The sequence below is a fragment of the Staurois parvus genome, unplaced genomic scaffold, assembly GCF_062004578.1.
Source record: "Staurois parvus isolate SC_StPar_1 unplaced genomic scaffold, SC_StPar_1.0 ptg001134l, whole genome shotgun sequence".
In the NCBI taxonomy this organism is placed as follows: Eukaryota; Metazoa; Chordata; class Amphibia; order Anura; family Ranidae; genus Staurois; species Staurois parvus.
In genome coordinates, this window is record NW_028318930.1 from 2731792 (window position 1) to 2748158 (window position 16367).

General features: G+C 38.0%; 1 protein-coding gene across 7 annotated transcripts in view; it reads left to right on the plus strand.

The window, feature by feature from the left end:
• Positions 1–16367, plus strand: part of DCAF6 (DDB1 and CUL4 associated factor 6) — a 144393-nt gene that overhangs the window by 21104 nt on the left and 106922 nt on the right. For 5 of the 7 annotated variants that reach the window (XM_089659188.1, XM_089659192.1, XM_089659193.1 and 2 more), the window contains exons 2-5: positions 2183–2339; positions 3071–3200; positions 5792–5853; positions 16055–16147. In XM_089659188.1, the coding sequence (XP_089515314.1) occupies positions 3110–3200; positions 5792–5853; positions 16055–16147 (246 nt within the window). In that variant the 5' untranslated portion in view covers positions 2183–2339; positions 3071–3109. The remainder of the gene's footprint in view (positions 1–2182; positions 2340–3070; positions 3201–5791; positions 5854–16054; positions 16148–16367) is intronic. The other 2 variants (XM_089659190.1, XM_089659191.1) reach the window with 1 other exon arrangement.

Genomic DNA, 16367 nt, shown 5'->3' on the forward strand with positions numbered 1-16367 from the left:
GAAAGCTTGTCCTCAAAATTGTATGTTAGTGCAAATAAAAAAAGTATCACATCAGTACTCAATTGTTTCTGACCAATGATCAGAAATTTTATCACATAGCACATTACATGCAGTTAGCAATTTGTAAAGCCCCCATACACACTGTGAGAATATTGGATGAATTAATTTTTGTTGCATGCTAGTCTCATATCGAATGTGAAGAGGTTACTAAAGTTACGAAAATTCTTGAACGACAGAATAAAAATTAAAAAGTAATGTATTTTTTAACGATCAGATTATGGTACGTACGTTTCAAAAGCAGTATTTTTGGAATGATTTTCTGATTGTGTGTTCTAGGCTTAATGGCGAAGTATTCCAGTGAAACAACTGCAGAGAACAAATTAATTCTTTATTAAATTCTGGCATTAATAAATTATTAATTCTGACATTTCAATTCCATATGCTTGTATTATCTTGTCCAAAAAAAACTATAAACAGATTGAAATATAAAAGACTTTACAGTCTTAAAAAAACAAACAAATCTGAGCAGGATATTGATAAAAAGAAGTACCAAATAAGTGTTGTGTTTTTTTTTTTTTGTCCCATTTAAAAAAAAAAAAAAAAAAAAAAAAAAAAGTTCGCAAATTAGTCAGAGTTGACTTCTAACCAAGGCTTGCTGTCTCTGCTGGATTTAGTGTGAACATCTAGGCACCGATGACCTTTTGGTCATGAAAAGGTAAAAAATAGCAGAGGTTTCTGGATTATTTGAATGTCTAACCCTCTGATCAAGGAGAAGGTTCTTGAAACCGATGGTATACAGCTTAGGGCGGGGCAGAGATAGTGAGTAGGTTAATTGATGTCCCTTATACAAGGGTGGATTTCATGCTACGAAACCTTTTAGTAAGGGTATTAGCAGTGGTGTAACTCTGCTCTGATTGGCATGGCACATGTCTGGCAAGATAAACAAGGTGGGTTTTTAGACTGTTTTGCAGGCTTAGTAGTTCTGGTCCTTCACTCTTTTCCATTGAAACGATTTGGTAAATCTACAGATTAGAAAAAGCCCAATATCCTTAAAGCGGTATTAAACCCAGAAGCAAACCTTTCTTATATTGAAGCTTACCAGTTCTTAGATGTGATGGCTATATTAGCCACTTGACGCCAAAGCACGTACATGTACATCATTTGGCGGTAAGCGGTTGTACTGGGATGGCTGAATGGCTTTTACAGGTGGCCGAAAGGGACCACCAACCCCTAATAGACCCGAGTACCTGTCGCTGCCTATTGCTTGTCATAATGGATGTTTCTGGTGACAGCAGTAGAAATGATAAAATAAAAAATGTAAAGAAATAGTCTAAAAATGTAAAAAAAAAAAAAGTTAAAGCACTCCCCCCCACCCTATCGCAGGCGTTAGTCACGTACATAAACAGTGATCACACCAGATGTGAGGTATTGCAGTGAATGTCGGCACAAAATAAATAATTCTAACACCAGACTTCTTCTGTAGCTCTAAACTGGTAGCCTGTAAAGGCTTTTAAAGCGTTGCCTATGATGACGTAATTTGTCGCCATTCCACAAGCAAGTGCAGTTTTAAAGTGTGACATGTTGGGTATCTATTTACTCAGTGTCGTACCATCTTTTATATTTGTACAGAGAATTGGATATTATATTGTGTTTGTGTGCATTTAAAATTCATTAAAGTATTTATTTCAAAATAATGTGTTAAAAAAACCCACTGCGCAAATACTCTGTGACATAAAAAATTGCAAAACCCACCGTTTCACTCTCTAGGGCCTCTGCTGAAAAAAGTATGTCATATATGGGGTTTTAAGTAATTTTCTAGCAAAAAATAGATTTTTTTTTTACTTGTAAACAAAGTGTCAGAAAAGGCCTGGTCTTCAAGTGTTGTGTTTCCTTTTTTTGGCTTTTTTTTTTTCATCAGGTGATTCAGCCAGGAAGTCTGCTGATTTTCAGAAGTTCAAGCTCTCCCACAGAATGTATCAGTTTACATGGATGAGACCATCCATTTACCACTGGCAGGGGTTGATTAAAATGATCAGCTTTTATTTATTCATGTAAAACCTTTATCCCTAAAGGAAAAAAAATGTTTGCTGTAACTGATTATAAAGAGTGACCTGAAGTTTGGCTTCAATTTGTTATTTGTATTCCAATCTGCTAATACATTTAACACTCCCATCCTCCCCAGACTGATAATGCCGCTGTCTGCTGTGTCCTGGCTCATTCCTCCAAAGTGGTGTCTCACTAATACAGTAGGTGTGTTACTGGCCAGATCACCAGGTGAAAACAGAGGGAAAAAAAGCCAAAGAAAAGAAAACTGATGCAGCCACCACATCTAATGATTGGTAAGCTGCAATATATTACATTTTTGGTTTTGAGTTTATTACCGCTTTTAAGTGATGGCTGAAATTGGGAGCAACGCTTGTAGTTGTTGGCTCGTGTGTGGCGAGGATTAAGCTGCCGGCAGAAATTAGATTTTTCTCTGCTTAATCGGGCAGTAATTGTTGGATTGGTAAATCATATGCAGGATCTCTCTGTTCTGTTGACATGCTATGTTGAATTTTCTCAACTGATCACCATTGTTCTCCCAAAAGCTAATCTGGTACTAAAGAGTGAAATATTTATCAACAGAAAAATCAGCAGTTTGATATCATCTGCATGTCTATCCACAGTTGGATTGTTGTGGGTTGCTTTTGTTGCAGTCCTAAGTGATAAACAGGGATTGAAATGTGGGAGGAAGATTTGGTGGCTATCACATGATGAGATCCAGAAACACCTGACTTTGTTTTCTACAATTGGGAAGCACATGCGCAAAATAAACTTTAATACTTGGTTTACACATTAAATAAATCTGAAATGGTGTATTTTCCATATTTTGGTGATCGTGTCCATTTTAAAATATTTTACTGTTAGCAGCTATATGGCAAATTTTAAAAGTTTACATAAGTGCATTTCTGTCTTGAGTTCACCGTGTGGATTACAGAGTTTTTTTTTTTTTTTTTTTTTTTAAGTGAAAACAAGCAGGGCTCACATCTGTTTTTATCTGGTTACAACCATTTATTTTTTTTCCTTGTAGTTGAAAGAGCTATCTTAAAGGCGTGACAGCGCTTGGACTATGTCCCATTGCTGTACTAACCTCCTGTGGGATGTACGAAAACGTGCACTTGGATTGGATGAACCCAGTGTTATCCGTATCAACTATTTGGGTATGTAAAGCCAAACAACATTTTACTGAATTTGTACTGAAAAAAACTTAGTGTATTTGTAATTTTTGCAATGCTTAACCACTTCCAGACCGGACAGTTTTACCCCCTTCCTGACAATTTTCAGCTTTCAGCGCTATCACACTTTGAATGACAATTGCGTGGTCATGCAACATTGTACCCATATGAATTTTTTACCATTTTTTTAAGACAGATAAAGCTTTATTTTGGTGGTATTTATTCACCGCTGGGATTTTAATTTTTTTTGCTATGTAAATGAAAAAGTCCAAAAATTTTGAAAAGTGTTTTTTGTAATAAAATTTTGCAAATCTTTCATCATAAATCTTGGCCAAAATGTATTCCGTTATCTTTTTAGTAAAAAAAATCCAAATTAGTTTATAACCAAAAATTATAATTTTTAAACATTTTTGTTTTTACATTTTTATTTTAATTTTTTATATTTTTTATTTGTATTTTTTTGTTTTACATACTGTCACCCTAGCAGTACAGTGTGATGAAGATTTTTTTTTTTTTTTTACACTGATTGCTTTTACACCCGTATAGGATGTAAAAGCAATCATTTCTCTTTCTCTCTGTCTGCATTCTTGCAGTCATTGAGAAGTACTGAGTGAGCTGTGATTGGTCACAGCTTGTCACATGGTACAAGGCTGTTGTGAATAGCCTTGTACCATGTGACCTCTGTGATCATTCACAGATTTCACACGTAGTAAGCAATGATGTCACAAGTGACATCTTGCTTAGTACTTTGCATGTGATCATTGATTGGCCAATCACATGATCGGGACCTCATACAGAGGTCCCATCTGCCGATCGGTGTTTCACTGTGTCTGGAGGACACAGCGGGCACCGGATCGCGGTGCTGCGTGCTTCCAGGGAGCGCACACAAGCAGGGTGCGGGGAGGCCGTTTATAAACGGCCACCCGACCCTGCACTGCCACCGTCCGGCCGTTTATATACAACGGCCGGTCGGGAAGTGGTTAAAAGCAACTTTAAAATGTTTGTTTTTGCTTTTCTAAATTTTTGTTATTTGAATAGCAAAATAATGATTAGGCAGCATTTAAATACAGGGTGTGCTTAATTTAGCCAACCTATAGGCTTGCATTGTGAGAAGAAGGAAACCGTGTCTTGGTTCATCACTGTAAAATTGGAAGCAGAGTATGCATATGTAATGAGCATGTACACATATTCTAAAACTACACAGATCCAATCCCTTTTTACATACTAAACATGACAGTTGTATAATTTACTACAAAGATAGCCTGGAATTAGAGTACATCCCCTCAAGTGGGTTCTGAAGTCACCCTTGGAAAAGCGGGGTTATGTTGATTTGGCTTATCCACCCCTGATGCCTTTTCTTTCATTCTTCTCATTCTCGGAGTGACCCCTCTGTCCATGGTTGGCTCTCCTTAGCCTCCTTAACACTGGACGTCATAGGCACAGGCAGATTGAGAGTTTACCTGATACACAGAATGGCTGTTTATTATGGGATGGCAATAGCGAGGTTTCTATCAGAAGTAGGGATGAGCACAGGCATGTTTGGACACAAGTTCATACCTGCCTGAGCTATCCTTTGTGGAAGCTGTCACTGCAGCTATCCAATCAGTTGCAGAAGCATTCCATGCCCTGCAGCCCCATATATACAAGGGGCATATATATGTGCAACAACAGGGTGGGGAATGCCTTCAACAGTTATGTTTTGGCTGTCTGCAATGACAGTTTTCTGGCAGGATAGTTCAGGCAGGGTCGGACTCATGTCTGATCCCGCCTGAGCTCATCTCTTATCAGAACAAAATCAACAGGGAATGGGTGCAGAAATGTATTGCATGTAATATCTGTGGTAATTAGGTTCCCAATTAGGGACCTGCACTCAAACGATGTATTCCTCAGCTGCACCTGAGACACGTTTGTTTGCATTCAGATGTACCTATTGTGTCTTTCTAAATAAAGTTTTAGGGTCCATCTTTAACCACTTGCCTACCAGGTCAATTCTGCCATTGCTCACATACATATAAACAACATTTTTTGCTAGAAAATAGCTTAAAACACCCAAACATATACTTTATGAATGCGGAGGCCCTGGAGAATGAAATGGTGGTTCTTGCAATTTTGGTCAGCGGTTTATCAAACGCTAATCATTTAGCCACTGTGCTGAAAAATACACTTTAATGAATTTTAGTGCACACAAACACCATATAATACCAAAATTTTTGGTAAAAAATAAGAGGATGTTATGTCGTGTAAATGAATACCTAACATGTCATGCGATAATTTACATGAAATTATCCATAGGCAACACATTGAAAGCCTTTATGGGTTACCAAGTTTAGAGTTAAACAGAAGGTCTGGTGCTAGAATTATTGCTTTCGTTCTGATGTTTGTACTTTTTTTTTTTTTTTTTTTTTTGGATCAACTTTATAACTATCACAAGGGATGAACACATGTAGTGTGTGTGTGTGTGTGTGTGTGTGTGTGTTACATTGGGATTTGTGGCTTTTATTTTGAAAAACTGTTTAATAAAAGTTCCATTGGTTATTTTTTTTTTTTCTTCAGCCTTGTTTTTCATTTTCCAACAGGACGAAGAGAATTTGTTCAAAAACTTAAATTGGAAAAAACTCTAAATATACATCATGGCTGTGTAAGTAAATCATGGAACCAAAATTATACTCTTTTTGGATTATTTAGATTAAGCTATGTTAAATTTTACTGCGCCAATGGCACAAAAAAGCCATTCCCGATATCCCTGATAACACATTGACACTCCTCACTGGGCTCTTTTGTGGCATTGGCACAGTAAAAGCTTCTTTGTGGTAACTCGACTACACTGCTAATTTTTGTTCAAGTATTGTCGTAATGTGCTCTCCCCCCTTCCCCCCCCCCCCCCAAAAAAAAAGTCTTGTCTTTTTCCAGAGCAGCCTGTATTTCTCCTGAGGTTACCTGTGAGTTTTTCTTTGTATCCTGACCAGTTCTTATAGCAGTTGTGGCTGCTATCTTTTTTGGTCTACCTGACCTTGGCTTGGTTTTGAGAGATCCTCAAACTTTTCACTTCTTAATAAGTGATTGAACAGTACTGACTGGCATATTCTAGGCTTTGGATTTTTTTATATTCTTTTCCATCTGTATAAAGTTCCATTTCCTTGTTAAGCAGGTCTTTTCTGCTCCCAATGGCTCAGTATCTAGCCTGCTCAGTGCATCCACTGAGAGCTACCAAACTCATTGACTGTTTATACACTAATTGCAATTTAAAAAGCCACAGATGTGAGAAACTAATCTTTAATTGCCATTTTAACCTGTGTGGGTCATCTTATGTCTGCACCAAGGCCAAACATTCCAGGGTATGTAAACTTTGTGATCAGGGTGCTTTCATTGGGTGATTTCATTTATCATTATTGTCTAAAAAGGAGCCAAACAACCATGTGATAATAAATGGCTTCATGTGATCACTATCCTTAAATGAAAGACAGTTTTTTTGGCATGATCTGTCATATTTTCAATATAAGTGCCAAAATGTCACGATTTCTGCCAGGGTATGCAAGCTTTTGAGCACAATTGTACTTGCAAAGTCTTTGGTTTTAGCAGAGTTCAATTGATCAAAAACAGTACAGTGACTTTCTCAAGTCCAGTTAGATGTTCCTTAATTTGATGTTAAAACGAGAGCTGTCAAAGTGTCCTGGCATTCCCCTTTTCTGTGCTATCAAAGGGGTGTTGAGGCCATCTGACCAATCAGTCAGTTTAAGGGGTGGTTGCTGGACAGTTACCTGTTTATGACCAAGTCCCAAATACAGTTTTATATAAGTATTCATATTTCTGAATACCTACCATTTACAGACTAACTTGCAGGTTATTTTCCAGCATGAAATTGGCTTCGATATGGATATGTCCGCTCTCGGACATTTACTTCTCATAGGAGGGGTGTGAAGGTCGAATCCACTCTGGTATCTCATAGCATAGGGGTGTTTGGGTTCAAAATGATACCCAATAACTGATGAAGATGAATATGACTTTATTCTGCCTGTGCTGTCATAATTTCAGAAGTTATGAAACATGTTGACGTTTTAGTGCACATTCACACAATGGTGCAAAGACATCAGTTTTTCTGCACATGTTCTGCAAGAGTAGAACAAAATCAATTGTCCTCTATGTGCCCTGTTCACACCACAACACTGGTATCACATGCAGATTTTTTTCTGTGCAGGAATCTGCAAGGTATATAAAACTCATTGAAACGAGGCCTTAGAGTCTTGGCTGATAACCAGTCTATCAGGAATGTGTAATCAACCTACTTCCTACTAAGGTATTTATGACCCACTGTCTGTTTATTTTTTAATCACTGAAGACACTTTGCCTTGGCAAAATGTAGAAATTGCCCCTAAATTTTATACAAGTCTGTGGGTGGATCAAGCCTTCCTTTTTGGTTACAGAGACACAAGTTTTCACCTGTGTACACCATTACAGCTTTCCAACTCACAGTGTCCTAACAACTATTGATGTCTTCGGTTGATAAGGAGAATGTTGGGTTCTTGCACAGCATCCTTATTTGCTCCACTCCTGCCTATCCGCAATGGGGTCACTGAGTGAAGGAGAGAAACCGAGAGAGACATTGGAATACTAGTCAGTACCAGTGTGCAAAGGTGTAGTTTGCTTTAGAAGAATAAACCATGCTGGGTGTCCTACGTGTGTGGATGTTGCTGCATTTTGTAAGAAGAGAAGAGAAGAAAAAGGCGCTTCTAAGTGCAGTAAATCCAGAACTTTTAATAAAGGACTGTTACAAACACTTACAAGAGTGATAAGATAATAGGATCCTCAGATGTACAGTTGTGTTCAAAAATAATAGTGTGTTGAAAAAAGTGAATAAAGCTCAAAATCCTTCTAATAGCTTTTATTTCCATACACACAAATGCATTGGGAACACTACACATTCTATTCCAAATCAAAACATGAACAAAAATATAACAAATTTGTGTTGTTCCTCTAAAAAAATTTAAGAAAAGTGAATATTAGACGGTTCAAAAAAATAGCAGTGTTTGTATTCTTCTTTACAAACTCAAACATTCACTATATAAACTGAAAAATGTTTGAAGATTTTGCTTTCCTTTGAATCACTTAATGAATATTTAGTTGTATAAGCACTGTTTCTGAGAACTGCTGTACATCTGTGTTGCATGGAGTCAACCAACTTCTGGCACCTGTGAACAGGTATTCCAGCCCAGGATGATTGGACTACATTCCACAGTTCTTCTCTATTTCTTGGTTTTGCCTCAGAAACTGCATTTTTGATGTCACCCCACAAGTTTTCTATTGGATTAAGATCCGGGGATTGGGCTGGCCACTCCATAACATCAAACTTGTTGGTCTGGAACCAAGATGTTGCACGTTTACTGGTGTGTTGGGGTCTTTGTCTTGTTGGAACACCCATTTCAAGGGCATTTCCTCTTCAGCATAAGGCAGCATGACCTCTTCAAGTATTCTGATGTATTCAAACAGATCCATGATCCCTGGTATGCGATAAATAGGCCCAACACCGTAGTATGAGAAACATCCCCATATCATGATGCTTGCGCAACCATGCTTCACTGTCTTCACAGTGTACTGTGGCTTGAATTCAGTGTTTGGGGGTTGTCTGACAAACTGTCTCCGGCCACTAGACCCAAAAAGAACAATCTTACTTTCATCAGTCCACAAAATGTAGCGGCATTTCTCTTTAGGCCAGTCAATGTGCTCTTTGGCAAATTGTAACCTCTTCAACACATGTCTTTTTTTCAACAGTGGGACTTTGCGGGGGCTTCTTGTAGATAGCTTGGCTTCACATAGGCGTCTTCTAATTGTAACAGTACTCACAGGTAACTTTAGACCTTCTTTGATCTTCCTGGAGCTGATTGTTGGCTGAGTCCTTGTCATTTTGGCTATTCTGCTATCCATTCGAATGGTAGTTTTTCACTTTCTTCCACGTCTTTCAGGTTTTGGTTGCCATTTTAAAGTATTTGCGATCATTTTAGCTGAGCAGCCTATCATTTTCTGCACTTCTTTATATGTTTTCCCCTCTCCAATCAACGTTTTAATCAAGGTACTCTGTTCTTCTGAACAATGTCTGGAACAACCCATTTTCCTCAGAATTTCAGAGAGCGATGCACTGTAACCAGCATGTACAACATTTGCTGCCTTCCTTCCTTAAATAAGGGCAATAATTGCCACCTGTTTTTCAAATGACCTCACTAATAGAACTCCACACTGCTATTATTTTGAACATGCCCCTTTCAAGTAGTGATTCAGTTACAGATTCAGCAGCATGCATGTTATGTTTGTCTGTTGGATTTCTATTACTCTACTACACCTGCTAGTAAATTTTTTGCCATGTAGAAATATAATTTCTACCAAAAACAGTGATTGATCAGGTTAGTGATGTCTGACTGCTATTATTTTGAACAGAACTGTACGTCTCTGCGAGGCTCTTTTCACTGTGTGTCAGCCCACTGTGGCAGCAGCTATTATTTTATCACCCTTGTAAGTGTTTGCAACCATTCTTTATTAAAAGTTCTGGATTTACTGCACTTAGAAGTGCCTTCTTGTTCTCTTCTCTCCTCACCTCAGAGTCTGCTAATTCATACAGACTCACTATATTTTTGGACAGTAATCTACAGCAAAGCTGAGTAGGTCTTGACTTCACTGCCCCACCAATCATGCATGGCATAGACTGAGAATGTACGAACGACTGACTGGTTTCATCAGGGCTTCTCTCCTGCTTTTTATTTATTTATTTACATTGAGTCAGACCTAAAATTAAAAGTGACCAAATGCACAAACATTTGGCAGTGCCACAGCATAACATTAAATGCAATAATTAATTTAAAAAAGTTGCCTGTGGGACTTTCTGCCAATATGCATGCGAGATCATTGTCATACTTTCAGAGCCAGTTTACCTAGCTTCACCAGAAATAATCCATAATAACATTGTATCTCTTGGCTCCCCCAATACATATTTTTCTTATATTATACTTCTGAACTACAGAATAGAGAATGTTGTCCGAAATACAAAAAGTATTTGATCAATCCATATCTGTATTATATGGAGCAACTGTAGAGGCTCCTCTTCTGATCTCTCCTTTTCTTAAAATCACACTGCTGAAGAAAGGACTTTTTTTTTTCAGGTTTCCCAAAATTCAGTACTTGAATTATGAATTTAGGAAACAACTACTTGGCTCATAATTTTGAACAGTGCTGAATTACCAAATAGGCAGACTAGGCACTGGCCTATGGGCCCAACGCCATTTAAGGGCCCCACGACAACTGATCAGAATAATAGTGATATGATACTAAAAAAAAAATGACAATGACCTAGGGTCCCTGCCTGGGTTGTGCAAGCCTATTCTGGATGTAGCAACAGATGCTTTAGAAATTGTGGCCAGCGGGGAGATGTGCTACACATCTGGTGGTCCTATTCGCAACTGGTGGGGTTCTGGTCCAGGGTATTTGGCCTACTACAGATCCTATTCCACCTGACGGTTCCCAAAGATGCCAAATTGGCCCTACTGCATTGTCCCATACCCTGCCTATACGCTCATCAACAAAAATTGGTTTCCTACCTTTTTATCTCAGCCAAGCGGACCATTGCCCAAGCCTGGAAGACCCCATCTGTTGCCTTTTTGAAGGTGTGAAGGCATATATGACTGCTCTGATGCTTAACAAGCAAATGTCCAGTATTTTGAACAATTCACACCTCAAATTTCTCAAGATCTGGGAACCATAGATCTTACTCGTTTCCCACAAATCACCCTGTCTGCTCTAGCCATCTGTAACTGCTATCTGCGGCGTATCAGAGTTCGAGAAGTCCGGTTTCCTTTCCCCCTCTTCTTGCCTTCCTTCTCTCCCTCCCCCATTTTTCCTCTTTCTTCTCCCTTCTGCTTCTTTCCATTAGGGCCTTCAAGTACATCTGCTCTGGGATGGCAGCATTTCAGCCTCAGGGATTCCACTACATTGACCTCGCCTGCTGCTCCGTTATTTGGAATAATGCTGTTGTTTACATGGTTTATGCTAGTTGTTTTTGTATATGCTTATACATTTGAGCCCCTGCGTGGGCAGACTACGAGCCTATTTATTTATCTCTCGGAAAACCATAAAAAGAATTGAAACCAAAAATTACATTTGAAGCTTTCCTAAATTGTTTACAAAAGAAAAAAAAAAATCCGCTCAAAGAAATGAAAACTTTACATAAAAGTGTGATTGTTAAAACTTCAACTTCAGATTTGAATAATGTTAATGTGTTCCTGCTTTCTTTAAAATTAGGAAAAATGTTACCATATCTCAGAAGTAGGCAGGGTCTATTCAGGTTGTGAAGCATCTGAAGCCTGCTTGTGATTATTTCTGGGATTCTGTGCAGCTGGCTACCCAGCATGCACCCCCTGCTTTCCCTCCTGCGTAGTAATGACACTGCGTGGTGCAGTTTCTTCATGACAGGTTACCATAGCAATGGCAGTGGCGGTGGAAGTTCCCACCCCGTTGTGGCAATCTCTCCCTATTGCATCATTTCCACTCTTGAAATAACATGATATTTCAGTATTAGACAATTCCCATGGACTCCTGGGATAGATGTTGCCGATATCCCAGGAGTCCAAGGAAATCTCCTTATGACAACGACGCCTAGGTGGCTGGACTGGAAGTGCCACATACACAGCTCTAGATCAGGTATTTAGACATTAAAAAAAAAGAAAAAAAGAGTCTAGCCATTTATAAATGCACTGCATATAGCAATGTAGATGAAAGGAAATCGTAAAAATGGATGAAACTCCGCTTTAAAGACTCCATAGAAAAAATACTGTATTAATGTAATATACCCAATGACAACTTAAAGTACATAAACCATAGACATCAGGTTCCCATTAGTTTGTCTTAAAAGCTAATTTTCTATCATTTTGTAAGTTCGTAAAATGTTTGCTGTAACCTACTTAAGTGGAATATACAGTAGTGATGGTCATCTCCATCTAGCGGCCAGCATGCCCACTACTTGGTTCTATGTTATCCTGCTAGAGAACATGCACCAGAAACCTTCAGAAATCTGTGAGGGTGGCCTCTAGGTTTTGACTACCTAGGGGCCTCCACAGAGTTTGATCTGGTACTGATTTTGAACAAAACTTGTGGTGGAAAATACACATCAGAGGGATGCTGCGGATATGTAATTTCATAAAAAATCCATAAGTGATCTGGCCTCTTTAAGCTGGAAAGAGATTTTGGCTTATTATGAGAGGTATGCCAGTATGGGTACAATGGGTTTGAAGAGTTGTTCTTTAAATATCACTTAATCCAAAACTAGTGCTTTTAGTAGCAATGTGGTATTGGTTGTTACTGACTAACATTTGTTACTTAGTCACAGAAAACTGCAACAATGCATCTGTGTCTTTGACTCTGGTTGTCATTGTATTTTTATAAAAACCCTTCCTAGATTTGGAGCACGAAATAACTCGCTTTGATCTATTCATGCATGCATGTGTCTGCTCTGGCAAGTTTTTACCTTGCTTTTTTATATGCTAGATTTATTAGAGTTTATTACTCTAACAAATTCACGCCCATCAGAAGTTTCAGACAACGAAGGTGACACCGCATCAGCCACAACTGTACATGTTACAAAGAAATGTTTTGTGCAGAGAAGTATGTATTGTGTAACAGGATGTGCTCTAGGTTTGCTTGTATGTAATTCTGTAAACTTTCAGTTTTTTGTAGGTGGAAGATTGCTTATGTATTTTCTTCTTTTTCCGTAGAGTGTTTTATGTAAAATTTAAGTAGCTAAAAAAAGGTACTTATTCCCCACCTTACTCTTGACAAATAATCTGATTTTAAATATTTTCAAATGCTTGAAACAATTAAGTCAGGTGGTCGTGAAGTATTGATGCCATTTAACCCTTTTCACTGCCAGAGCTGTTTTTGCATTTTTTTTGCACACGTTTAAAAAAATAATTTTAGGCCTGAAGATTAGACAAAACCCTCAAAACATTATACATTTTTAATAAACAAAAATTGCAGCACTTAGCTCTGCATATATTGTTTATGGTATTCTTTAGGATATTGTGGCATATCTTTATCCATTGCATGCAGCTACAAAAAGATTTTTTTGGATTAATGCTTACCTTTTCCACTTATTGTAGTTACATATTTTCTGAAAGCAGACACCCTATAGAATAAAATAGTGGTAGTTAAAAAAAATTTATGTCACATGATATTATTGCAAAGGTTTAGGAAAGGCAAAATTTCCTAAAACACAATAAATTACCCAAATGTTTGGTAAAATATAAAAGACAAGCTTGCACTGAATAAATAGATACTCGACATGCTAAATTTTGTGTGCGCCTGTGAAATGGTGACAAACTTCAGTACCCCTGTAGGTAATCAGTTTAGCGTTACAGGGGAGATCTTGTAATAGAATTATTGCTTTCACTCCAGCGTGTGCGGCGATATGTAACGTGTATTGCAATCAGCGGTTTCACACGTAGGCGCCCTGACGTGTACGTTTGACTGTAGCCACCAGATTGTGTATAAAACTCCCTGCTGTCAGGTCCGTATGACGTACTGACCTGGCAGTGGAAGGGTTAATATATGTGCTTTTATAGAAAACTTATTTGTATAAGATACATGTACTTATATTCTAAAACTGAATTGGGAAGGGGGCTAATGTTGATGGGGCATAGTTTCAACATGTAGATAAACCAAAACCTTGATATAAAGTCATGGCCAAAAATATTGGCTCTCCTGCATTTGTGTCCGATAATGCACCACTTTGCCCAGAAAATTGTTGCAATTACAAGTGTTTAGGCATTCTCATGTTTTATTTCTTTTGTTTTGTAAAAAATGGAGAAACAAAAAGCCAAATCTGACACAGTCCACGCAAAACCCCGAAAAATGGACTGGACAGAATTGTCACCCTCAATTTATTATTTGGTAGCACGCCCCTTGGAAAAAAATAACTGAAATCAATCACTCCCTGCAACAATCAGTGAGTTTCTTACACATCTCTACTGGAATTTTGGACCACTCTTCTTTTGCCAACTACTACAGTCCTCTCAGATTGGAAAGGTTCCTTTTCCCAACTGCTGTTTTGAGATCTCTCCACGGATGCTCTATGTATGGGTTTGAGATCTGGACTAATTGCTGGCCAGTTCAGTACTCTCCAGCGCTTTATCTGAAACCATTTCTGGGTGCTTTTTGACCTATTCTTTGGGTCATTGCCCTGCTGTTAGACCCATGACCTCTGACGGAGACCCAACTTTCTCACACTGGGCCCTACATTGCACTCCAGAATTCTTTGGTAGTCTTCAGATTTCATAATTCCATGCACATGGTCAAGATATCTAGTGCCTGAAGTTGCAAAACATCAGTGTACTTCCACCATATTTGACTGTAGACACTGTATTTTTTTTTTTTTTTAAAGGCCTTCTTTCTTTTTCTGAAAACAGTAGAATGATGGGCTTTACCAAAAAGCTTTAATTCTGTTTCGTCTGTCCACAGCACATTCTCCCAAAAGAATTTTGGCTTCCTCAGGCAAGTTTTTGGCGAACTCCAATCTGGCTTTGAGTTTTTGTGTCTGCAATGGGGTCCTCCTGGGTCTTCTAACATAGCATCCCTTTTCATTCCGATAGTGCGAGCTGACACAGTATCCTGTGCCTGAAGGTCAGCTTGAGTTTGTCTGGAAGTTGATCGAGGTTCTTTATCTGCCATTCGAACAATCCCTTTGTTGCAATCTTTGTTCAATTTTTCTCTTTTGTCCACATCCAGGGAGATTAGCTACAGTGCCATGGACTGTAAACTTATTAACATTGTTGTGCACAGTGGACATAGAAACATTAAGATCTCTGGATATGGACTTGTAACCTAAGGTTGTCCATGATTTTCCACAATTTTTGTTCTCAAATCCTCAGACCACACTTTGCTGTTCTTACTTTTTTCCATGCTCCATGTTGCAGACAGACACACAACAGAAAGGTTCAGTCAATTTTTAACTGGTTGCTGGTATGACTTCTATATTGTCAGCACCTGTTGATACAGGTGAGTTTAATTACAAAATACAGGAGCATCACAAACTTGGAATAAAATTTTTTCTTTATGTTAATTTTGTCCAGTCCATTTTTGGTGTTTTGCGTGGAATGTGTCAGATTTCGATTTTTGTTTCTCCACTTTTTTGTGTCATACCAATACAAACAAAAGAAATGAACATGATCATGTCTAAACATTTGTAATTGCAACAGTTTTCTGGCCAAAATGGTGCATTATCTGACAGGAATGCAGGAGTGTCAATATTTTTGCCTGTGTGTGTGTTTTTTATTTTTTTTTGTTTTTTTTTTTTAAATTTTTGTATCCTGTAGCAACCAAAGGCATAGTTATACTAGAACATATCATGGAATGCTATAGAGTGGGTTTGAACACACTAGGAGAGATCTGACCACAATTGAGGTCCTGTTCAGAGAAGCATTAGTATGGTGACTCTCAAGTTAGCAATAGTTTTTTAGGTGCTGTCATCCTTTTTTCTTTTTATATACTGTATTAGGTGTCGTTGACCTGGGAAAAACACATATATACATCATTTAGTTTGGGCACCAGATATGGCTTTGCTTGCTCCAGGTCAGTGACTCACTCCAATACTTGAGTCTGAGAAGGTTGGCTGCTCCAGAGAATGCATCTTCATAAACAAGTTAACCATACCAGTTCTTCATATTTGTGTGTCGACAGATTGCCTTAAAATAACTACCTAATGACCAATGTGATTTAGCAAGTTTAGATAACAAGAGTAAATGCCTGATGATGTTGTTTGATGCAATTAATGATTGCTTTGATTTTTATCCTTCCTTTTTCCTTATTAGGTAAATTCGATATGTTGGAATAGTACAGGGGAATACATACTATCTGGGTCTGATGACACAACTTTGGTCATTTGTAACCCCTACAATAAAAAGGTACGTAGATCCAAAGGGATTTAGCAGTACAGCATGTGGGATTTGGTATATAAATGTAGAAATACATAAGGATAAGCATACAAAAATATATTTTTGTATTGTTTCCTTACTATTCATGTTTATCAGACATCTGGTTTTTCAAAATTCATATTTCCTCTCAAAAGGTACCAGTCACGTTTTTTACCTTTTCTGTTTTTTTTTCACCCAATGGGAAATATTA